Consider the following 25,483-nt stretch of genomic DNA (forward strand, 5'->3'; position numbering starts at 1 on the left):
GGGTTCTCTAGAGAAACAGAAGAACCAATCTTCAGAAGTATAACAACCTGAGCTTCACCAGAGACTTGTTAAGAATGAGGATATTATCGGAATTTTCTCCCATCTGCTTCCGTCTGGATTTTGGTTTTGTCTTCTATTATAGACATGTCTGAACATGGAACATCTTCCCAACAGGGCCATACCCAAAAAAGAAAAGGGTTGTGGCATATCGGAGGACTGGTCTTAATTCTTCGCCCCTCCATGTGCCCACACACTAGCCATGGCCCCCTCATGGCTGATGTATACCTTTGTCTTTTTTGGATTTGTTCATATGACCTGCCAGTAAGTCAGATGTCTTAAGAACAGGGTAATGGTGCCAGTTATCAGACAAAAATAATAACTTTCTACTTGGTAATGCACCCTTATATCTTTAAAGAGTCAAATTTAAATATTCTTGTCATCCATCTTTTAAAACTAACATCAAAAACAAGCTTAGTTAATACAGTAAATAAAACTGTATGTAATTTAAATCTCCATTATGCCAGAGATAAAGAAGAAACAAAAAGGAATATTCATCAAAACTATAAGAAGCAGCAATATTTCTTTAGATAAAATACATTAAAAAGTACATTTGCTAATAAAGATATTTAAAATCTAAGTAAAAAAGGAATAGATTTGTTTAACATATCATTTTACCCTGACTGAGAAAAGCAAGAACTATTTTTTCAGAGAAGTCCAAAAGCATTGTCTCTCAATTCACAGGTGTAAAAGTCACCTTTAATATCTTCTTCTTGTCATCTAGCTACCAGCATCAGGGCAAGGGACTAGCACAAACTACTATTCGGTGCAAAATGTCAAGGGCTAAGGTGAACTGAGCTAGTGGGAGAAGATACACAAAGAAAGAAACTAGAAAAGTGAGGCAAAGGAGAAAGAAACGGTAAACTCAGAACAGGGATCAAAACTCACAGCCAGAGAGAGCACGAACAGGAGAGTTTCTGGTTCAAAGCGCCTAGGAACGACCACGGGGTTAGTCTTCGGTGGGCAAGGCAGAGCACCGCACAGCGGAGAACCCTGGGACCTCAGATGGCAGCTTCTGAAGGAGTTCGTCTGAAATTGAAGCAGGGAGAGCTAAGACGGGTTCCATGGGAATGACATTTGCAGGTGGGAAGCAGATGGCAGATCTTCTCTTGGGAAAAGACACAATAGCATTGGAAACCTAAGCACCTAAGAGAGCCAGACAGAAGGAGGCCAGGTCGGCAGCCTGACTTCCCTGGGAAGGGCATTTCAAGGATGAGCAGCCTTCAGTTATGAAGCAGCCAGAAACTATTTCTACATTTCATTATCTGGCAAGGACAATTCTGTCGATTTGCTGCCTCAATGGCCTCTCCTTGGGCCCGTGATGAGTTGAAAACAGCCTGCAGATAATTGAGTATTTAGTAGAAACAGCTGGGATGGGGCTAGAACAAAGCAAAGACTGAAATTTGGGGGACCCTAAAGACTTTAAAAATTATTTTACATCATTGTGACCATAGGCATGTGTTGGTCCAACTTTCGATATTTTCACTAGGAGATTGGGTTAAGGCTAGGGGTCTCCTGCACCATGTCTGACATCTTTTTAAGCATTTATGACATCTATAAATACCGTTCCCATTGCTATGAACTAGTAAGAACAATGGGTGTATTGGTCAGGGTTTTCCAGAGAAACAGACCAATAGGTTCTGTGTGTGTGTGTGTGTGTGTGTGTGTGTGTGTGTGTGTGTGCGCGCGCGCGCGCGCGCGCATGTGTGTGAACATACTCCTATGTATCCATATTGGGGCTCATGTCTAGAGATGAGGTGGGATCATGTCACCCGTACCACACAGTTTGTGAATAGGGGAGGGGCTATTCACTGGCTGGAGAAAGGTACATTACATGCCGGAATGGTGACCACCAGAAGAAGCACGTTACCACCAGATGACAAAAAAGCGGCAGGGACTTACCCCCTTTCATTCATTCCCTTTTATGAAATAGGGACCCCAGATAATTATAAGGAGAAGAAATCAAAGTAATTTGCAGAACACTTAATCCCAACTTTGAGTGCCTACTACATGCAAGTAAGATACGCAACATACTCAATCTCATCTATGCAGTTATTTATGGTTTTCAAAGAACTTCTAGATCAGCACTTAACTTGGTCAGCAACAACGCCGAAAGGACAGCCTAGTGGGCAATATTACCTCGATAGAGACCTGAAGCAACTCAGGCCTCTTTCCACTCACCACAAGCCATCACATGTCTATTGCCATGGCAACCCCCTGCCTACAGGTAAGCCATGGAAGGAGAGGCTGGAAGCTTCTGGAGAGTGCTGGAAGGCTGCCTGACAGGAGAGGAGAGAGTGCAGCAGTAGCGAGAGAAAGGATCAAAGCAAGAAAAGGGGGCCTGCAGAGTTATGGAACCAAGTGATAACTACCAACAAAAGACACTGTATTCATCTCCTTGGGCTGCCTAACAAAGTACATCAGACTGAGTGACTTGAACAACAGAAACGTTCTGTCTCACAGTTCTGGCGGCTGAACGCCCAAGGCCGAGGCGTCACCAGAGTCGGTCCCTTCTGAGGCTCTGAAGGAGCATCTGCTCCAGACCTTTCCCCGAGCTCCTCGTGGTTTGCTGACAATCTTTCGTGTTCCTTGGCTTGTAGACGCGTCACCCCATCTCCGCCTTCAGCTTTACATGGCGTTCTCCCTGTGCGAGTCTGCCTGACAGTTTCCCCATTTTATGAAAACATCGGTCATGTCAGATTAAGGTGGTCCCTGATCACCTCATTTTAACTTGATTATCGCCACAGACACCCTATTTCTGAATAAGGTCACCATCTGAGGTACTGGGGGGGTGAGGTCTTCAGCATAAGAATTTGAGAGAAACTTTTTAACCTCAAGCAGGTGCTAAGTCTTTAGAGCCCAGCTGGATATCACAGCGATCACTGGCCATACATGGATACTGAGCACTTGAAATGCGGCTAGTCTGAACTGAGATGAGCTGTGAGCGCAAAATATACACCAGATTTCTAATATTTAGTGTGAGAAAAAGAATGTACAACACCTCAATAATTTTTATATTGATTGCCAGCTAAAAATACTTTCAGATACATCAGTTTCAATAAAATATAATACAAAATTAAAATTAACTTCACCTCTTTCTTTTAACTTTTTCAATGCGGCTTCTAGAAAATTTTAAATGTACATGCAATTTCACATGCAACTCACATTTGTGCTTTGCTTTATACTTCTATCAGACAGCACTGATCTCGAACCAGAAAGTCACCAGGTCTCTGACACCTGGTCATTTTGTGAAGCATTTCTGCACCTTTCACATAGTTCTCTGACAACGATGGCAAGATTAAGCATTAAATTCACCTAAACGTGACCCATAGTAGTCGATAAACATCAAACTTTATACCTGTGTGACCCACTCTAAATGTTAAATAAATTCTCATCTGACCTAAGTGGCAGACGAATTTGATCAATAAGGATCACACTTCATTTTTACTAGTAAGAACGCAATTTGGAACAAGCCACCCAATATCATCTTGTATGAGTGGCTTCTGTGTAAGGTAATCACTTTCTCATTTACCTTGTGTGAGAAAAACGAGGTTACTAGCAAGGGTGACTTTTATCAATGATTACATCGGAGTGGTACCAGTCTTAATTAAAGATGGTTTCCAAGTGAGGTTTTACATATGCTTCATGCAGATAAATCGTGAGTTCCATAGCGAAGTTACACCTGTGTAGCTGGGTTGTGCTTTATGAAATGCACTGGGTTATAAATATTCTGACCTTGTTTGTAAAGGAAGCCGGTTAGTTCACTTAATGAAGACATTAATTTGCCATTCAGCTTGGACTGATTACTCATTAGCTGCTCTCTCCTGACCAACAGCTCTGACTTACAAACTCAGCCTGTTTTTCTGACTGTAGGTAGTGGTGTGCTGCCATCTATAGACAGAAAGGAAAAAGATAATGTGCGGCCAAGTTCTGACAAAGCCACAACTATTGAAGAGTCACGGGGATTAAAAAAAAAAAAAAAAGAGCTAGGACAAGACACATTCTAAAGTATACTACTTTGGACCTTTCCTCATGTTAAAATCCTTGTAAGACGCTGACTGATTTATAGGTGAAATAAAACCTGGAAAGAGTAAGCCCTATAGTTATCATAGCTGCGAAGCCTTAACCCAATTTTTTTTTGGCAGGGCAGATGCCTTAAGATCAGCCATACTGATAAGTCAAATGGCATAAGATCTACTACAATCACTTTCTAAGTAAGCCGCTGTTTGCATTGCCCAAACTCACCTTGCAAGAATCTTTTTCACTCTTCAGTCCTTTACTGCAAGATGCCACCGTCAGCAACATTCAACAAACATTTTTGGAGACTCCCCTAGGTTCCAGGCGTCATCCTGCACACTTGAGATGCAACATAGACCAAACAAATCTCCTGCCTTTGACATGCTTACATTCTAGTGGAGTGAAACAGATAATAAATACTAGACAAAAGATATAAGCCGATTTTATATGATGTTGGAAGGGCACAGGTGTTATGGAAAGAGAAAATAAAGAGCATGATATGGGGGTTGGAACTAGGATGCTAGGATGGAGGTATCATGCAGTCTGAACTACGGGAGCCTCATTGAGAAGGTGCCATTGGGTGAATGTCCCCAGGAAGGGGGTCAGAAGTCTCTGCAAGAAGGGAATCCCAGGAGGATGGATGACTTGGGCCAAGGTCCCATGGATCGACATTGCCGGATGTGTTGAGAAGGAGGAGGCTTGTGGAGCTGGGGACCCAACAGAGGACAAGGGCTAAGGGATGAGGCCCGCCTGAGAAGGAGAGGGAGCCCATCACGAGAGGCCATGCAGGCCATGGTCAAGATTTCAGCTTTCAGCTAAGTGAAATATAACTTCTTGCTTTTAAATTTCTGGCTGACGTATCCTTAAAATTTTCACTTTTAGGTTTCTGTTTTTTAAAATTATGTTTGATAGTTTTATTGTTGTAGTGGTTATTATCCCAAGACTCATGTGTACTGATAGAAGCAAATTTGAACAAGAAGAACTGTTCATCTTTGGTAGAATTCCTGTTAATATTTTTATATTCACAGAGAGATTTTAATGTGCATGGTTATAATGGTTCTGGGTACTTAAGTGTCTTGCTTTTATATTTAGCATTTGTCACATTTTTCATGTTATTCCATGGTTATCATAAACCATTTATTAGTTGAATAAAACTCCTAAATCAGGATAATAGTTGTACCTACCTTTCGAGGTTATTGTGAGGATTAAGTGAAATAATTCATGGAAAGACATGAGCATGGTGTATGACCCAGAGTAAGCCCTCTCTATATAGTGAGTTCATGTTCAGAAATTTACTTTTTTCCATTTCTATAGGCTAGTTCCCAACTATTTACCATACTAAATAATGCTATGATGAACATCTCGGTACATAATGGAACTTTTAGGATTATTCTCCGGGATCGATTTCTACAAGTACCGTTACTGAATAAAAGTTTATGGCTGGTTTACATGTTTTAAATAACAAGCTACTTTCTCAAAGCATGAAACCTATTTTAAATCCTACCATCCTCCCGTGCGAATGGCAATTTCACTACCCCTCACTGTTTCTATGTTTTCTAATGTAACAGAAAATTTTTAGCTATTTTTTATTTAGCATTTTTTTACATTTTGAATAAGATAATAATAACAATATTCATCTATCATTTAAATAGTGTATACGCCAGAGATAGTCTAAGAGTCTTACATTTATAAACTCATGTGGTACTTAAAACAACCATGAGGTAAGTGCTACCTTTATCATCATCAATATCTTCATCTTCATCATCATCATCATCATTATTATTCCTGTTTGCGGATGAGGAAATCGAGATATAGAGATGCACAGGTAACAGGTGGAGGAGACGGCTTTTCAACCTGTGCACTCTAACTCTAAAGTCCTTGACCTTGTGCTTGCTGAGTACCCCTGTTTGCTCTTTTGCATACTGCCTGGTCATGCGTGTGGCTCCTTCATCCTTTGAAGTTTGGTGTTTTTTATTGAGTTTTGTCAAATGTTTTCATAGTAACGATATTAGCCCTTTAGCATGGCTTGGCTGACTATTTTAAATCTTGGTGCTGAATCGGTTTTTGCTTTTACCTTTAATTGCCGTCATCCCAAAGCACCCTTCCTGCCCACATCCATGAAGGAAAATGCAGAAGAAGTGATGTGGCTGGAGTGGTGAGAGTCCTCTCTCCTCCCCAGGTCCAGGATGAAGCATCAACCCATCTCTCTGGACCAGTCACTCCAAAAGAAAAGCCTAAGAAAAGGGTAAAAGTGAGGGGGCAGATGCCAGGCCACATGGAAAACTCCAAAGGGACTGTGGAGGCGGTGGGAGTGAGAACATGAGAAGAAAAAGGATTGTACTAACTCCAGCAGGTCTCGCAGGAGGGAACAGGGTCAGTCTCTGCAAACTCGTCTGATACCCCGCCCTCGGTCCCCATCTCCCTAGCCCGACAGTCTGCAATCTGGGTAAGACATAGTGGTCCTCCAAATAGGATTACAGGAGAAAATAATATATATGATTAGACTGTTTAAAGAGCAAATTACTCATACACACACACACACACACACACTCATCTAGATATATCAGACCCCACTACACACATGCACACACACATGCACACACACTCGTACCCATACATCAGCATATAGTTTACATTATTCAGGGAGAAAGAGAGGATGTAATTTATGTTATATCAGGCCCACAGAAACGGAGCCCTGAATACAAATCAGGATGTCGCCTCATACGCCACCGTGATATCTTTCACACGGGTAACGAAAGTTTTGATTATTTTTGATTTCTCTTTTTTAAATATACAGAAGTTTTAACTTTTATCTATTAAAATCTATCTTTCATATAATTTTAATTCTACTGCTGCTAAGTTTACAGAGTACTGGCATCTTCAAAGGTTTGATAAAGGTTCACTTGTATTTTATCCTTCCATGATTTGATTTATTCCTATTTAACTCTAATAAGCCTGAAATTTGTTTTTGATTATGATATGAAGTAAGAAATTTTTCCCTACTATTTGCTCTAGTATCATTTATCACACACAAAAAATAAATGAAAACTTCCCCTTTCCTGAAGACTCGTGTATGTATTTCATCCTATGTTCAAAGTAAAATATACATATTTCATATATATTATAAACATATACAAATATATAAACATGTATAAAATATGAATAAACATATTATAAGTATATTTAATATATAATATATTATATAAGCATAAATTTATAATGTAATATATGATTAATATATAATATGTAAATAATGAGAAATCTACCCTCAGCCCATTTCTACAGTTTTAACTAATAAAATTTTACAATATTTTTAATACACAGTATTAATAATCTTTTCAACCTCACCTCATGACCATTTTTATTCAGAATATCCTTTACTACGTTCAAGTATTTATCCTTTCGGATGAAGGAGTCATATTTTCCAAGTTCTCTAACTCTCCACCCCATACCTCCTACAAAAACATCTTAGAACTTTAATTGAAAATAATTTATTTGACCAGAGCTAATACCTTCATGTTGTTCCCTTGCTATGGGCTGAATTGTGTCCCCTCACAATACGTGTGTTGAAACCCTAAATCCCAGGGGGACTATATTTGGCAATAAGGCCTTTAAGGAGGTAAGGTTAAATGAGGTCATAAGAGAGGGGCCCTAACCCCATAGGGCTGGCATTGGTGTCATTACAAGTAGAAGATACACTGGAAATCTCTTTCTCTGTGAGTACACAGGGGAAAGGCCATGTGAGGACACAGCTAGAAGGCGGACGTCGAAGGCCAAGGACGGATGTTTCCCCCGAAACCAACCCTGCTGGCACCTTGGTCTTACAGACTTCGGAACTTCAGGAGAATAGATTTCTGTTGTCTAAGCCGCCCATACAAAAGGACAGTTATATACTTCCACTCATATGAGGTTCCTAGAGCAATCGAATTTATACAGGCAGAAAGTAGAATGGCGGTTAGCAGAGTCTGGGTGGTGAGGGGAGTTAATGTTTAAAGGCCACAGGGTTTCGATTTAGATGGTAAGAAAGTTCTGGAAATGAACAGTGGTATTGGTCGTACGACACTGTCGATGTGCTTGATGTCACTGAATTGCACACCTGAAAATGGTTGGAATGGTAAGCTTTATTATGTATATTTTGCCATGATAAAAACATACACAAACCAACCCACTGTAATATAAAAGTCTCCCAGTCTAGAACGTGTAACATCCTACAATAATACCACTATCAAATGCAGTGTTAACCACATTTCTCTAACTAGACCATAAAATCTTGAACAATTTTGTGAATACATGTCAAACCCCCACTAGGAAGTTTGTACCAATTTACCTCTCAACTGATAGTGTTTATTTCTTTACATACTTGTTGACATTAATTTTCGACAATCTTTTAAATCTTTGTCTGTAAAACTTTAGTTTCATTTAAACGTCCTCCGTTAGTAGTTGAATGTAAAGATACTTTCACACGTTTGTTGGCCAGAGTTGAGCAAGCGTTTTCTATGTGTATTATCTTTGTCTCTCCACCTCTCAGCAACCAAGTCACCTAGTCCCCCTAGACTTGGTGGTCAAGGTCACCCTGAACACCTCATCACAGCGGAGATGTTTGATCCCGTCTTACAGAAGGGGTATGTCTCCTTCCTCACACCACTCTCACGTGCTATTCTTATCCTTTGTTCTTCCTTCTTATCTCCTTTGTGAGTTCTTCTTTCCTAACCATGAGTATTCCTTCGGGGTCTGCCCTGGGCTATCTTCTCTGTTCACTATACACACATCACTCACATGGCTTCAAAAATGACCATATGTTAATGGCATAAATGTAAAGCGTTTGCCCAAATCCTCCTTCTGAGCACAAGGCTTATATATCAACTACCAGATAGACATTTCCACATCTGTCCCTCGAGCCTGCTTTGATCTCGTGTTCACCACTTCGTAGAATAGCCACGTCTCCTACTCTGTTATTTAAGAAAGAAATCTGGGAATAGTCCATGGTTCTTCTATCTTCTTTACCAGTCCTTGTCCCCACCTCAAATCAGTCATCTCTTTCCTGTATGATTCGAGAATCTGCCCACTGTTTTGCTTGCCCTCAAGCGCTTCCCTAGCGCCTCCCTCCATGACGTCCTGTCTGACTGCAGCCGGCGGCTCTTACTGGTCTCTCCAATTCCACTCTCTCACTCCGCAATCATTCCCCTCACCACGAGCAAAGCAAACTTCCTAACACGCAAGACCAATCACATGGCATCTTTCAAAAGTTTCCCGTTCTCTTTGAGATAAATTCCAAACTCCACAATATAGCTTAAGAAGAGCTGGATTCCTGTTATTCTTCTCCCAGCTTATGGCTTATCACGTGCCTCTCCTCCAACCTGGAGCCATCACCGCCCTGACCATACGCACCGCTTCCAATCATGCTAAACACCTTTTAATTTCACAAATAAGTCAGGCCCTCCCTCATCCCTTGGCTTTGGCACATGCGATTGCTGAGGCTCAGAATACTCTTCTCCAACCCCCTTTACCCGGCCTCCTGCTCAGCTTTTTGACCTGCATGGGTCAGCTACTTGCGATCTCTCCTCAGCTGCTTTACCTGAGGGTAAATCTCCGCTTTTTTTCTTTCCAAGCTGCCTCACCACCTGGAACAAGCCCTCTTGTACAAGATCCCTCTGGAAATGATCCCAGACAAATGGCCCTCCCTTGGATTCCACACCTGGTGTCTAGAATCCTATAACTCTGAGCCATACCAGGGCAAATCCCACTTCTTCCTGCATGCAGCTCCCTAGCCTGCCGCCACAGGCGTTCATCCATCTTCCATCCAAGAGCTGTTTTTCCTTTTTGTTTGCATGAATCAGATACCAGTCCTTTGCATCCCCCAAACCCTAAGTGACCATGTCAAGGCTTAACTAGTGGGCTTCTCATAGCCCTCTTGCTAAGCTTAAGAAAGTTAGACTCCCAGCACTGTAACAAATTTTTTCTGAAGAAATTGTCTATCTTCTGAAATAAACTCCTCGCAGTCTTTTCAACCACCTTTGTAGGCTGGAGGTGAGTGGTTACCTAAGGACTCCTAACTAGTTTTTGGCCAGCTCCTTTTCAAGTGGACATGGAGAAAAACTTTGGCAAGTCAAAGGAACCGAGAGAGGACCTCTGACTGAAAGACAAGAAGAGAGGAGTGTAATTGGTGGAATAGAAAGGATTGAAGGCCATGGTAGGAAGTTTATATTTTATTTCAAAAGAAAAAGGAAACCACTAAAGTGATTTTGAGCAGAGGAGGGACATGACCTGTTCACATATCACAAGAGTCACTCTCTTTCCTTTGCGTAGAATGAAGCGTAAATGGGACAAGAAGGAAAGCAGGAGACCTGTTAGAAGCCAGCTCTTTGGTCGGCGGAGAAATGGGAATGACTCGGATGAGGACGCTGGCGCCAGGTGAGAGGACCACTTGGTGGGATTAAAGGTATGTTTTGTGGTAGAACCAGCATGCATTGCTGGTGGACTGAATATGAGAAATAAAGTAAAGGGAGAAGTGAGGAATGATAACAAGGATTTTGCCTTGAGCAACGGTATAATTTACTAAGATGAAAATGGCTCGTAGGGGAGCAGGATTCAGGTCAAGAAAGTGTATCCAAAAGCCTGTTTTGGTTATATGAACTTTGAGATGATTATTAGACATCCAAATAGCAAGATCAAGAAAGCAGTTAGTTGGAGTGTGGAGTCCAACTTTATAGTGTTTCAGTTATCATCTATTGCTATGTAACAAACCACTTGAAACTTAGTGGCATAACCACATTTTTTTATGCTCATGGATTCTGTGAGTCAGGGACAAGGATGATTTGTCTTTGGTCCTTGATGTCTGAGGCCTGAGCTGAGGAGACTTAAACAGCTGGGCATGGCTTGAGTGTCTGGAGGTAGAATGATCTGGAGGCTTCTTTACTCATATATCTGGCACCAAGCCTGGAGTGACTTGAAGTTCGACTGGCATTGTCAATGGGAGTGCCTACATATGGCCTTTCTATCCCATGTGATTTGCACTTTCTCTCAGTCTGATGGCCTCAGAGTAGTTGAATTTGTCTCTAGTGACCAAGGGTTCCAAGAACAAGTATTCTGGGGGGTGGGGGGGGGTGGGGAATGGAAGCAACATGGCTTTTTGTGACCCAGACTCAGAAGCCACATAGAAACACTTCCACAGTGTCGTATTCTGTTGGCCAAAGCAGTCACAAACCCATTCAAATTCAAGGAGAGGGGACAAAGATCTTACCTTTCAGTAGACAAAGCGACAAAGAATCTGATACCATACCTAGGATGCCCCCAGATGCTATACTCAATGGTGGAGACCTAGAAGAAGAGATCGGAAGGGCAGGTCTTTGCAAAGTAAATTTCAGAAACTAGTTTCACGAGAAAGGGACGAAGAGAAAAATCAGACTACAAGACCATAAGTAGGAAATAAAGAAGAAAGATTACACATTTTACTAGCAAATGTCTCAGTCTGACAGTACATAATGGAGCTTGAAATAAAAACTAAACCTTTTCGTTATCTACCTGCGGGGTGCAGTAAATGGGCCAACCTCAGAAGACACCGATCCAGTAATGGCTTGGTTATTCCTCCAACACCTATGATCACTTCTCTGTCGACGTCTCCTCCTCACCCCCTGGTGATAGCGTGGGCACATCTGAAAACTCACCATTGTTTTTGACTAAAAGAATAGTTTCATTTTCGGGTCTTCAAAAAAAAAAAACCAGAACAGAATCTATTTGAAATACATGCTATTTTTGAAAATCAAATGGTTTCACACAAAAACCCAGCAAGCAAGTCTGGCTGGCCTCTTTTGAAAACTCGAAGATCCAGTAATGCTGGACCCACACTGCAAGGAGTAGAGGGCCGAGCCACGCCTCCCCCTTCCGGACGCACCCTCGGGACCACAGTCCTGCTTGGCCTGTTCTGGGGATTGCGGCAATGTGACCTGCTTGGTTTATGGCTCTGAGACCAGCCCCAGGGGATGGATGAGAGGTCTCTTCCTTCTCTCCCCCGGCTTTGCATTCCTCCTTCTTGTTGGCCCCTGTTTATAGTTTCCTCTTCGCTGTTGATCTCTTCTGCCAAGACAAGTCAACCACACATCAATTCTCCTAGAGGAGGCATATTTGAGATCCGCCATGGGGACATGGGTGAGGCACCTTCCACTTGATATATGACAACGATGCTCCACCCAGACACTTGACCTTCACTGTACCTAGAGTTTGTCCCTTGTCATGAAGGCAGGTTCTTTCAGGGCATTAGCCTGCCTACCCACTATGGCGTACACTCCACACCAACGTGGGCCTCTCCCTGGTGGCCACAAGGATGTTCCCCTGCTGCTCACTCTCCCCGGCCTATTTTCACAGCCAGCCCCCAACACTGCTAGACTTCTCCACTGAGGAGCAGGTAATGCTCCCCTTCACACGGACCCCTCCCAAATTCTTAAGCACACACATCAAGTTCACCCGAGAGCCCTTTCCTAATTGCCTCTGAGAGCAGCAAAAGGGGGAAACACACGTTTCTCCAGCTCAAACACATCCAGCCGGGAGTGAGATGTCAGCCTCCCCTTCCTCCAGACACTCGACCGTAGGAACAGAAGCTCCCCCCCATCCTCTGCATCACTCTCCTCTTTTGTGAACTCACGTGGAAGATTCTGGTCTCTGAATGAATCATGAGCCTCCTCTTATCCAGGCTGGAGATCAGAGATAGGCTGCTCGAAAGACCAATGTGGTAACCTTCGGTAAGTCCCACATGGACGTGTCTATGCCGACATCGCTCTTTTCTGTGTGCGAGCATTCGTCTCCCATTGTCCTCAGCTTTGAGGCTTGAAGCGAAATCCTAAAGTAACAAAGTGCCACGCTCCTGTCGTATGCAAAGCTGTATCTTCCTGGATTTATCAATGTTAGGCATCCTGTGTAGCGCTATCCAACAGAACCTTCCACAACTGGTGAGGATGTCCTATACCTGCACTGTACAAAACGGCAGCCACTAGCCACAGGTGGAGAATTTCAAATGTGTTGGTGAGAAGCTACATTTCTTAATATTCTTTTATTTAAATTCATGTAAATTAAAATAGCCTCTCGTGGCTAGTAGGTATTATTTTGGATGGCACCGCTCTACACAAAAAGAAGACTAAAACTTATTACATGCTAGACATGTACTAACTGACCTACAGGAACTTTTCTATACAGTGTTTTGTTTAATCCTTATTACACACATACAACATTGGAATTTTCTCCATTTTTACTTATAACTTAAGCCAACAATAATGTGCAATTTATAACCAGCCAAAACTCACTTCACCTCCTCAAGTTCTTTATTCCAATGTCATCTTCTCGGATGACTTTCCATTGCCACCTTATCTAAAACTGTCATTCCTGTCCTTCTTCCGTGCATATTTTTCCTCATGTCCCTCCTCACCACCTCATATACTACATGCTTTATAATTCTGTCTGTTCTCCATGTATCTTGACTACAACATAAACTCAGTGAGGGCAGAGATTCTCTCATGTATCCTTGGAATCCAGAACGGTGTTAATGGTTCCGCTGGGGGCTTACTAGGTATCTGTTGAATGGATAAATGAATGAGTGAGAGAGTAAATGAATGGATGAATGAATGAATGACTATATGAATGATCTGCTTTCCAGACAGGACAGATCCTGCTCTACAAAATTCCCCCTGTTTTGCTGAGTCCTGGTGTGGCTTTGTAAATGAAGATGATCTAAAGCCATCCTCAGAGGCTCGGACTAGAGAGGGCTGAGCTGCTCCACATGTGCCTTAGAGAAGACTGTGCAGTCCCTCGGGCGATCAAGGGAGTGAAGGGAAGAGACAGGAGCCAGCGGGATGGCATGAGGCTGAAACACACCTGAGGTTGGGCAGCCTGTGAACATTCCCCAGTGGAGGGGAAGATCTTAAGACAGAGCTGTCTAACAGTGTTCGCTTTGAAACATCTGCATTGCTGTGATAGAAAAACAGTATTTCCCAAATGTTCCAAAAAACCTACTCAGAAAAGTCTGGTGCCAGAGCTATTTACTTATTTATTTACTTACTTACCTACTTATTTATTCATTTTGGTGGAACTAAAGGAAACAATTGTTTTAATGGCTTCATCAACAATGTGTAAAACACAGTGCAAGACAATAAATGATCAGCTGAGCTAGTTTGATGGAAGCAGGTGCCTAAGATGGGGCGACCATGAGACTCTAAGCCAGTCCTGTCTCTAACATCCACACTCATACACCAGAAATCCATCCCCATCCCCAGTTTAAGGAGAGCATTCGAAAAAAAAAAAAAAATTGAAGAGTTGATTGGAGAGTTGATTTTCACAAGATGTGAAAGAAAGTTTGAGTCAATCTTACTTTGATCCCAAGGGCCAGAAGACCCAAATGTGGAAGACAGACAGATAAGGAAACTACATCTGGGAGAAATTAAGGCATTTCCTATGGTTATACATTGACTAAGCCTCAAAACCAGGTTTCACAACTACGTCTGTCTTATTTCTCTAGGTCTATGTTCTTTCTATTCGTCCCCACAGTCCCTTTTCTGCAAGGACCTGGATTTGTGCTGGAGTCACTGCCTAAATTTGTTTAAATTCTTAGCCCTTAAGTCTTAACCTGATTTAAAGTACACCTGCAGCTGTCTGCTTTCCGAGGCCCTGGCGGACACAAGGCCAGTTCATGAAGGGCTTATTCTAGCCAAGTTCCCCTACCTCATCTCAGCCACTGGGTCTCCTTAATTCATACGCACCCCATTCCTCACTCTTGTAAGTTTCAAACCCCCATCTTTGATTCCACCCAGGTTAGGTTCCCATTCCAGATGCTGCTCATTCATCCATTTAGCCAAAATAGGACTATCTGAGCAGATACCCAAAGTTCTAGGAATATTAGGGAAGATTGCTGGCAAATTAGATTTTCCACCGTTCGCCACCTCAAATATCAGATGCTGAGCATAGTATTGAGGTCTTCTAAAAACCAGATAAAAAGCTCAGCCAATAGCAAAACATGGCCTTTAAAAATAACTCTTCAGAAAAATTTATTTTAAAAGTACCAGTAGTAGTTTTGTACAGGTAAGGTTATCATTTAAATCAAAGCAAGTGAAACATAAGTATAATTATTTTATGAAAAAAAATTATTTGAGATTAACAGTCCAAAGCAAAAGAACTCCAAGTTTCTGAGGTGGTCAGAAGAGGGATTACTTCAGAAAGATTACAGTGGGTGCTTCCACATTTAGTGGTGCTCTAGGTATAATTATCAGCGTCCCATTGCAAGAAATTAATATCACATCGGACACCTTCATATCAATATGGTATCTAGAAAATGATTTCGTCCAGTCCTCTGAAAGGAGGAAATTAACTGTTTAGGAAATAAGACCTGGCTTTCTGACCCGGGAGCTGAGAAGGGAGACGAAACAGTGTCTGCTGAAAAGATGGCAACATTTAAACGAAAAAAGAATGCCTTGTACTCAACTTTTAAAATCTTTTCCATTATCTTTTCACTTACACTTCAAGAACAGTGTGGATGATAAAGCTGAGGGAGAGGAAGAAGTGTTTGGGGTTAAGCAATAAGGTAACACTTTAGTTTTGTTGTTGTTTTAACTTTGAAAAAATATAATACGGCATCGTTTTTAAAAGTCCTTAATTTAGTAGGGACAGGGAACACTTTGTTTTTAAATGTACTATCTGTGAACATAAATCCAATTGGCAGAAACATTCCCCCAAAGCCCCCCTTCCTTAGTAGACTGCAAGAGGCCTTTAAAAATGGGAGCAATTTGGCATAAAGTAGCTTGCCGGCCGCAGGCCTGTGGGCATCCGCTCTAATACCTGCAGCGGAGCAGCCTTATAAGCAAAGGCCCAGGGCAGCCTCAGGGCACCGCCGTCCACTCTACAGGGGAAAAGGACACTTCGCAGGGCTTTAGGCGGTACTGGGACGAATACGTGCTGCTTTCCCGATATTTTCTAGGGAGCAGGGTTCCAAAGCACTCCAGAGTGCTCGCAAGGTTCTAGCTTCTAACCCATAGTGCCGGCGGGGTCGCCAGCACTACCTCCATCGCCCCAACTTCCACTGAGTTTAGGCTCAAGGAGGAAAGGGTGAAGGTCTAGCCTTGGATCCATGTGACTTGTCTCTAGTTGCCTCTGGATGGCTTTAGTGCATGTAAAGGGGGAAAAAAAAAAACATCTCTAGGAGGCAGCTCTCTTAGGCCTAAATCTGGCATAGTAAAGAACAGCCTGAACACCACAGCGGCTCGGGCCTGAAGATGCCGGTACGCAGGGAGTGGCCCCGAAGTGCCTAGAGGGAGCCCTCACGCAATGGGTCCAGGGTGCCAGAAACACCCCCTCATTGGAAGGGGAAAATGTAAATGAAGGCGTTATGCAATGAGAAGGCCTCTCTGATCCCAGATGCGACCAATGCATAAAGCCAAAATTAAGCCGAGAGTTTTCCCGATGGATATGAAGAGCACAGGTTGCGAGTTCCAGAACAGTGGCATCTTGGGGAAGCAGAGACAAGACATTCTGCATCTTGTTTTCAGGTACCACTGAGTTTCTCCTCTGGTCTTTGGCAGCACTAGGTACTGAGATCGGGGAACATAGCCTTGTCTGAGATAACCGCTGTAGTGCCTGTGAATGGCTTATTTCCAAACAAGGTCGGGTGTGGGGCCAAGGCTGTGATAATTCTGTGATAAGTCTCCGCTCTATAAAGTGAGCACTGGCCACACCACTTTGAACGTGCCTGATCTCGTCTGATCTCGGAAGCTAAGCAGGGTCGGGCCTGGTTAGTACTTGGATGGGAGACCACCTGGGAAGACCAGGTATTACAGGTGTAAAAAATAAAAACATAAAATGAAAAATAAAAAGTGAACACATCAGAGACGGGTCTTGAACCTCATTCCTTCTGGGGCCTGGCAGGAACTACTACCCCATGAGAGACAAGTCCAGCTACAGCTTCTGTAAGACCCTCAGCTCCACCCAGGAATCAAGAACTCCTTCAGCTGAGGCTGGTCCAAATGAGAAATTCAGGAAGATAGTTTTTGGATGTATTTTTCCTCTATCGTGTGCAGGTAAAACTCATGAGGGCACCTTAATTTGTTATTTAATTCTTGTCGACTTCGTCTTTGAATTTTAATTTCCGAAGGGATTTAATTTTCGAATGGTTTTTTCTTTGCAAGTTTACTAATGGAAAGAGATTTATAGTCCAAGTTGGACTATCATTTGTTGCTAGTGTTTTATTATCAAGTTATCTTTCACGTATTTTCTTATAGGGACCTTTATATATTGTAATTTAGTCTCACTACAGATCCTCTGATATGCCATATTGGACAATGAAGCAGGAAAGTATTGAGAATGGAAAATAAAATAGTGAGTTAATTTTCCGTGTTCGGTACCTTTTTGACTAATACACTATTTATTGGATCCATTTCAGAGCCTCTGGGAAACCAAAGACCTACTGACAGGCCCAGAAAGTTACCCCAAAAAGCAGAGGTTGGCATTAGGGAAGTGGCCTCATAAAGGCGACAGCAGGTCTGCTCTCCTCCAGGTGACTGGCCTCAGCCCCGGCTGAGCAGTACGGTATTAAGCCCAGTACTGCAGGAAAACTTCAAGCTGAGGAATGTAGAAAGGGTACACTCCGTCCTACTTTTGGTTTCCAGAGGAAACCCTTAACGTCCGACCTCAGGCCCTCAGTGACAAGGTGTATTTGCAGGGCACTATCCAAGATGCTGGGGACACAGCCAGTAACAGGACACTCGTGGGGCCCTATCCTCATGGAGCTTACAGCAGGTGGAGTCCCCTCTCCCACGGTGACACTGCCTCCTCCCTCTACTCCATTAACATACTGGGCTTACTGGTGCCGCTGTCACTCCTCTGCCTCCTCTCCCAGAGACTAACCTTATACTGAAATCTTGCAAAGCCTGAAATACCTCATTTCTTATTCATGTTTCCTTTGAACTCCTGTAGCTGCCACACTGCCTCACATGACTGAGCACTTTCTTCCACGTCATCTGGACTCCATTGTTGGCCTTGTGAAGGTTTCTCAGCCTCAGCACGGCTGATATGCTGGGGGGATAATTCTTTGCTGTGAGCGCTGGCCCGTGCACTGTAGGACGCTTAGCAGCCTTCATGGCCTCTACCCGCTAGATGCCATATCCCACATGCCGCACCCACAAATTGCCAAATACCTAGGATGCAAAATCGACCCCAAGTTGAAAATCACTATTACTGGACCAGAGACCGTGTTCTGTATCGCCAATGCTCTGAGCAGCTGCTCAAAGCCTGATTACAAGGGCCTGGTTAGAAACGGAATGTAACATGGTTGCGCTCACTCAAGCAGGTTAAGTCTTTAAAACTTAGGGACTGATAGACACAGTATATCCCCTTATAAAGTCCCACATCTCTATCTTAAGACTGAAATTTAGTACATCAGAAGCAAGGCTAAAATCTGTGCTTCCTTAAATAACTGAGTGCTGGGAATACTTTTTCTTTCCCAGGGATGATAATCTAATAATAAAAATTCCCTCAAACGCCATAGTCATACTGATTACTGATCAAAAGACTAAGATTAGTAAATTCACACAAGAGGTGAGAAAATGGAAATGGAATGTACAACTCTATTCAGTTAGAAGCAATTTTAGGGAATTTTATTTAACTGTCAATTCGTCACCGACATCTAACATTTATAGTTTTGCTACATTTGGATAATCACATTAAGAAGAAAATGTAAATTAAATACTATGAAAATTTACTTTAAATGAAACAATCTTAATAAGATATGGATATATAAATTTAGTGGTTTTATTGCATTGTTAGAAATTATATTAAGAAAGATACAAAAAGAATCAACAGATGTTTATTTACAATTAATATTGCCATTTTTGGCTTTAAATTTTCATTTACCCAACAGGTTTCAAAGAATAGTTTATTACATGCCTCGATAAAACACTTAAAATATTTACAAATTCAAAATAGATGTTTTATAACTGAAAAACGTTCACCTGAGAATTCACTGTAACATTGCCATTTGTTTCATTTTTTTCCCCAAGCTGTTAATGTGGCTGAGTGTCCACATGCAGCCTGTATCGTCTACTACAAATATATTTAATCCCTTATTTAAAACTGGTTGAGTTTTAAGCTACAGTAAATGATGTTATAAAATTTACGAATGGAGAACCCAGATCTATATCCACATTTGATTTGAATGTAACAATTTGACAACAAATTACTTGTCACAGGTGTAGAATTCAAATAATGAAAAAACTTTTAAGGTAATGTTATTTTACTGAGTTAGATAGACATAACAGCTTTTTAAAAATCAAAAATTGAAACCAATTCCGAAAATAAGGAACAATGATCGTGTAAATATGTAATTAACAAACTGAAAACCTTTCTAAAATTCTGCATGAAGGAAAAGATATACACTGTATACACATAATCCTGTCATTTGTCTTCGGCACCCTGAAAACAAAATCAACTTAAAACCAATTTCCTTAGAAAAAAACTTCTTTAGAAGTTAACTTTAAAATAGGCATAAATGTGTAATGCTATGCAATATATAGAAAAATTTCACACCTTATGGCCAAATGACAAAGATAAAAACCTTTTTTATCTTTCTGTCCCTCTGTATTACAACTTGAAAGTCATGGAGGTATGAGGTAGTGTAGTTACTTGTATTATATGCTAGCTATTAAAAGAAATGCTGTATTTTACAAAATATTACAGTTGGCTAATGATCCGACTATCATTAAAATAAACCCTTAATGCTAAACTGTTTATATGTAGAAAGAAATTTAAACCAAAAGCCTTAAAAATTATATTTAAATTCTGAGACAACTAGGTTTTACCATAAAATAGGAAGCAAGCTTTCAAAGCAGTTATGTACAGCAGCAATTCAAGCAAAAGATCATTTGACATCTGCACAGACACGGACTGGTACGACAAACAGGTGAGTATACACTGAGGTAGGAAATCAAGGATTCCATTGGTTTGTAAAAGATTTTACATTTTGTAAACCAGGAACGTTTTCATATTATATTTTGGAGTTAAAATTTAATATTACAAATACCAAAGAGCTACATGGGATTATGTATATGTGTATATACATACCTACAGACATAAGTCTTTTATAGTATGGGATGCGTTATCATAGAGTTAATATCATTCTCCCTGATAAATTCTTGAGTGTCTTTATAAAAGCCTTTAGAAAATAAACAAGTCTGACTATTCTCTTATAACTGAGTCAATAACAGAAATAACACATAAGCCACTGAAAATATACTAGGAATGTCTCCCCACAATCCACAACCCCCTCATCAAAAAGGGTCACATTTGACAAATTACTCTGAAATATTAGGTGTGGTCCCCATATACTCTCACAGCAAAGGTCTACTTGCTTCACTCATTCCTCCATAATGGATGGCTGTCGCCCACGTTAGTTACACAGTCCCTCCAATAGGTTCAGGATGCAATCTACAGAAGTCTCTTTCTTAGGAGTCTGATCCTGGTGAAATGAAGTACTTTCTAATCCAAACACCATAAATTACTCCTTTGTGCCCTTTAAAACTGGGTTCTGCAAGTGTTTCTGTGAAGAATATACGCAATTTTTTTTTTAATTGCTGAGAAGGTCAATAGTCTACAGCTTTCATTTGTAACACCGGACTGGCTAAGAACCACCACAAAATGTTAATGGGATAAGCACTCGGATTATAAAAACTATGTTGTAAAACAGAACTGAATAAATACAAAGACAGATTTTTAAATGCCCAAGTCAAAATGGTTTGTGTGCCCTCATACACCAGATCTAGAGAGGGGAGCAAGATTAAATCTGGTTTCCAAATTCAAACCCACAGTGAAACAAGATGGTCTTATATCCTATTCCACATACCCGCACGGTTATTGTAAATACATTTTTAACTATAATAATAATGCTTCTTACAAGTAAACCATAGGATTTCAAAAACAGGATGAAAAACAACTGCCACTCCTAACAAAAGCAGGCAACTTCCTCTCCCTGTGCCGTGTGGCTTTCTGCAGGGGCAAGCTATGGCGGGAAGGCGAATGGCCCTGCATTTTGGTAAGCTCCCCGAGATGCCAGGAAGGCCGAGACAGCTGTGCCAGCGTGCTCGCTCACGCCACTCTATCCCGAGGCCTATTTCTTCTTCCAAAGAGACAAGACTGTCAGGAAACGGAAAGATCATGATGGACCCAGATACGGTAGAGGCTGAAGAGGAAACAAAGAAAACAGGGAACATGACACCTATCTGTTTATTCCACCAGAATTTCTGAAGTCGACAATGACAAGGAGCAGAAGCCTCTGCCTTAGGCCGACGCCTGTCTGTCCTGCTTCCTACGTATTTCCAGGATAGCAAAGGACTCACAGTGCAGGCCAACCAGTCGCTGGTTTTCGTAGGAGCTGAAGAGCAAAGCTCCAGGGTTTTCAGGCAAGATGATTTCTTTCTTTTTCACACGGCAGCTCTACACAAATATTCCCAGTAGCTGACACCCTACTTCTGAGTAGATCTGAACTCTATCAGCATTACTTGGGGAGAAATTTTCTTTTAAATAAACCAGAATATTGCAAAAGGTCAGATTATTAAACTTTTGCAGGCTACTTCCTTAGTAGGAACTAGCTGCAGATATTTCAAGCTATTAAACTATTGTTTGATAGGCTGCATTTTTCATGCTCATATTTATTTTGGAAGAGAAGAGTTAGTACTAATAGTTATTATTCTTTAAAACATGAGTTTTTAAAGCCTTACTACATTTTCACATGTGATTTTTTTTTTCCTGGTATCCAGTAGGCAGATCACTTCTGCATCTCTTGTGGAGTCAGGGAAAAGTCAGGGCTGACTCCAGAGGAATTCCCTTAACAGCCGACTAACTACTGGGGGAACAAACAGTATTGTCCAGAGACGGATGGCGATATTAGGCTTTCAAGACAAATGTCAAAACTTCAGTAGAAAATCAGATGGTTTCAAGAAAATGAATGCAAGTTTACTCATCAGTAGTACACTTATCTGTCATCTGCTGACAGAAATCTGAGATGCCTGCGCTCTGCCGACACTGTCCCACAGGCCCAGCTTGTTCAGAAGCTGCCACAGAAGTCCGCCTTGCCCCCGGCCCCTGCACGCAGCCCAGCTCACTGCCCTTCACGCTGCCATAGCGAGGGCTTTGCTCGCACGCGGGTGGCACGGCCGGAGGCCCCTCGGGTAAACTCGAAACCGAGGGTAACACGAGCGCACCATCGGAAGTACTTTTTTCTTTTTCAGAAATTAAAAATGAAAGTGGGCAGTCTGAGGCTGAGTACTTGGCGAGTATCTGGATTTGTTCTTGACTGAGAGCTGCTTCTTTACAGACTTGCTGGCAGAGTCCAGTCAGGTTCTGCTTTGTCTCACCCAGAGTTGACAAAATGTGATCTCTTTCCTTCAACAAGCTCTCCTTTTCATTTTGCTGTGAAGGCAAGAAAGAAAACACAACGACTGTGTTTATGAACTCGATCAACATTTCTCGGGCGATCGGACATTAGTATCTACAGTGCTTTCTTGTTAAATAAAATTGCATGGAATTGTTCCTTTCAATTCAATTCAAAAATATATTAAATACCTCAGGTCCATAATCCCTCATGCAAAACTCTTAGGGCTAGATGTATCTTGGGATTCAGAATTTTTCAGATTTTAGAAAGATAATGGATGGCGTTAAATTTTAACTCCATGGATGCACACCTAATTCCTCTAGCAGGGTTTGGAGCAGCACCCCATTATCAAACATCTCCACATTTCTAAAAACACATGAAAATATCAAATAATGCACAAAGTAGGACAAAGACTCTACATAGCCTAATGTCAGTTTGCATACCAGTTTTTGGTGGGGTTTTAGTTTTTTTGTTTTTTGTTTTTGCCAAAACAGTTTATGACAAACTTGAATGGTGTTCAGAGCTTTTTTGGATCTGCGGATTGTAGATAAACAAGGACTGACTTGCCATTTTAGATAGAACACAACCAAAAAAGTCCATTTGATGATGACTACTGCGACTCAAATAACTGCAAGTTTCTAATAATGACTAACGTTTATTGAGTATTTTACTTTGTGTATTTGGAAACATTTAGCACAAGACCTGGCACGATCTCAATTATGTTTCAAATACACAATTCACACGACGATTCCTGATTAAAGGAATATTAAACCCATTTTACGGATGAGATTGAGAGCTTAGCATGCCTAGACTCAGCAGGCTAGCGCATGAGTTGGGTACAAGTGTGAAGAATCTGGTAGGCGGGGCCGGGGTATTTTGTGCTTGTTAATTACTTTTGTTGCTATTATTATGACTTAAAATTGTTCTCTATAGGAAGGTCCACCACGGAATTTCTTCGGAAGTTTCCCTGGTCCCTGCCTTGCTGTCCACCGTCACTTGTTGCTGCTGACACGATGTCTTCTCTGTCCCTGTCCCACCTCATTCTTCCTGTTTACTGCTGCACCGCTTCTAATCTAGGATGAGCTGGGGGACCAAATAAGCAAGCTGTTTATAAGGTAAGAGTAAATAAATGGTGACAGAAGGTCAAAGGTTTCTCGTGAAACTTATGACACTTCTCTTGGTTTTCTACTCGGCAGCCTCGAAGAGCTGAAGATGCCAGTTAACAAGTTAACGCAAACTGATAAGCAATCTGCAATGGCTATCCTTTAAAAAAATACTTTTCTGGGGGAAAAAAATAGCTATAAAGGTAAAAAGAAATTTGCTTTACACACAAGTACTATTAATGTTTTATATAAAGGTTTTCTGAAAAACTGTATAAATCCTTTTATAGTAGTTTTTAAATATTTCAAGGCATCTAATATTGAGAAAATATATAATACCTATAAAGCACTACATTTTTATATTGTATTCTCCGATTTGTTTAGAATTTTACACAATAGTTCTGTTTTGAAAAATAGGTATAGGTCAATAATATATTTATATATCTATATATTTATCTATAAATGAATAAATAAAACTAAGATCGATGTTCAACAAGTCCATTTTTTTCTTAGGGAGTTTGTCAGTTGCCGTCTTCTGACAAAATGAGTCTGCAGGTGCCTAGAGGGTGAGAACAGCGCCTAGGACTGTGTGTCCAGAGAAGAAACACATTTAATGCGGTCAGTACCCACTTAACCTACAGATGCTAGGGAGAATACAAATATTTTTAACTTCAGTATCTTTAGATAAACATTAGTATGATCTTAAATATTCTCACTACTCCTACTCTACTAAATAAAGGATGACATTACTATCCTCTTTAAGTACGTCCCATACAAGGTGGTTCACTTCTTTAAAACTAAAACCAACAAGCACATCCCTGAAACCCTACCATGATTATCTCCATAAAGTAAATGTTCCCATCTGCCCTCCACACTTTAAGCTAACTCCTACGCAAATATGTTTCTAAGAAGTGGGTGACTTTTCCATTTCAGTCTATTTTAAAACACAAATTTACTTCGAATAGCCCTCAGATTAATAACTGATAGTTAAATAAATAAAAGTAATTCAAGTTCGTCACTTCATATCATTATTAAAGACATCTTCCAAACATACACCCAGTACTGCTAACTATTGCTACAACATATTTTAATTATCTTATAATGCAACTTTATAAGTTTGAAGTGCTGTGGCTTTAATCACAGATCTATAAAAAAATGAATAAAACTCATGTTCTAGTGCTATTCTGTGTTTCTTCACAACATAACAAATTTACATTCCAATCCACATTTTCATTCAAATATAAGAAGTTTTAAAAAATCATTTAAAATATAACTCGCCCAATAAAGATAAAGAGTATAAGAATTTGGCACCCAAAGAGCTATATGATGGTGTCGATTTATTTTAGGTTAAGGAGTATTCACTACTAAAAAAGGGGGCTAACAGTTCCCTACAGTATAAAACCTCTGCACAGACAGCTCAGAGAAATATACAAATGGCCCTTAAAATCTGAATAAAGTGCTAAATTTCACTCGTAAGAGAGATAAAAATAAAAATTACCATGAGATACCAGTTCATTCAGACTGAACAAAACCAAAAGCTGACAACAAACTCTTTGCTGAGGTGTGGGCACAGACAGACATACAAATACTGTGAAGGGAAGGTAAAATGCTACAACCCATACCAAGTGGGATTTATTACTATGTAACAAAATTACCTATGTATTCACCCTTTACCCACTAAAACGTCAAAAAACAATGTACAGTTATTTACTGCAGCATCCCAAATGTCCACCAGTAAGAAACTGGTTTGAATAAACTGTCCTACAGCAACAATTGATATTTCAGAGCTGTAAAAAGAAATCACTTCTTAAATGAGAAGAGTAAAATACAGAATAGTGTACAAAGAGTAGCGAGAAAGGGTAATAAGAATACACATGAAATATTAATCTGTTTTTAGAAAAGAAACGCAAGGGAAAAA

The 25,483-nt window shown here is 40.9% G+C and overlaps 1 protein-coding gene and 1 pseudogene across 6 annotated transcripts in view; one reads left to right on the forward strand and one right to left on the reverse strand.

Annotated features, from left to right (window-relative positions):
• The window catches only part of BACH1 (BTB domain and CNC homolog 1), a 205,402-nt gene that overhangs the window by 144,878 nt on the left and 35,041 nt on the right, over positions 1 to 25,483 (reverse strand). For 4 of the 6 annotated variants that reach the window (XM_016139099.2, XM_036219564.1, XM_036219565.1 and 1 more), the window contains one exon: positions 18,672 to 22,503. The exons of the other annotated variants lie outside the window; for them this stretch is intronic. In XM_016139099.2, coding sequence (XP_015994585.2) covers positions 22,048 to 22,503 — 456 coding nt within the window. In that variant the 3' untranslated portion in view covers positions 18,672 to 22,047. Of the gene's footprint in view, positions 1 to 18,671; positions 22,504 to 25,483 lie in introns of those variants that run through there. 6 annotated transcript variants of the gene reach the window in all.
• Positions 16,768 to 16,886, forward strand: LOC118602464 (annotated as a pseudogene).

The sequence above is a fragment of the Rousettus aegyptiacus genome, unplaced genomic scaffold (genome assembly GCF_014176215.1).
Source record: "Rousettus aegyptiacus isolate mRouAeg1 unplaced genomic scaffold, mRouAeg1.p scaffold_m13_p_4, whole genome shotgun sequence".
Lineage (NCBI taxonomy): Eukaryota > Metazoa > Chordata > Mammalia > Chiroptera > Pteropodidae > Rousettus > Rousettus aegyptiacus.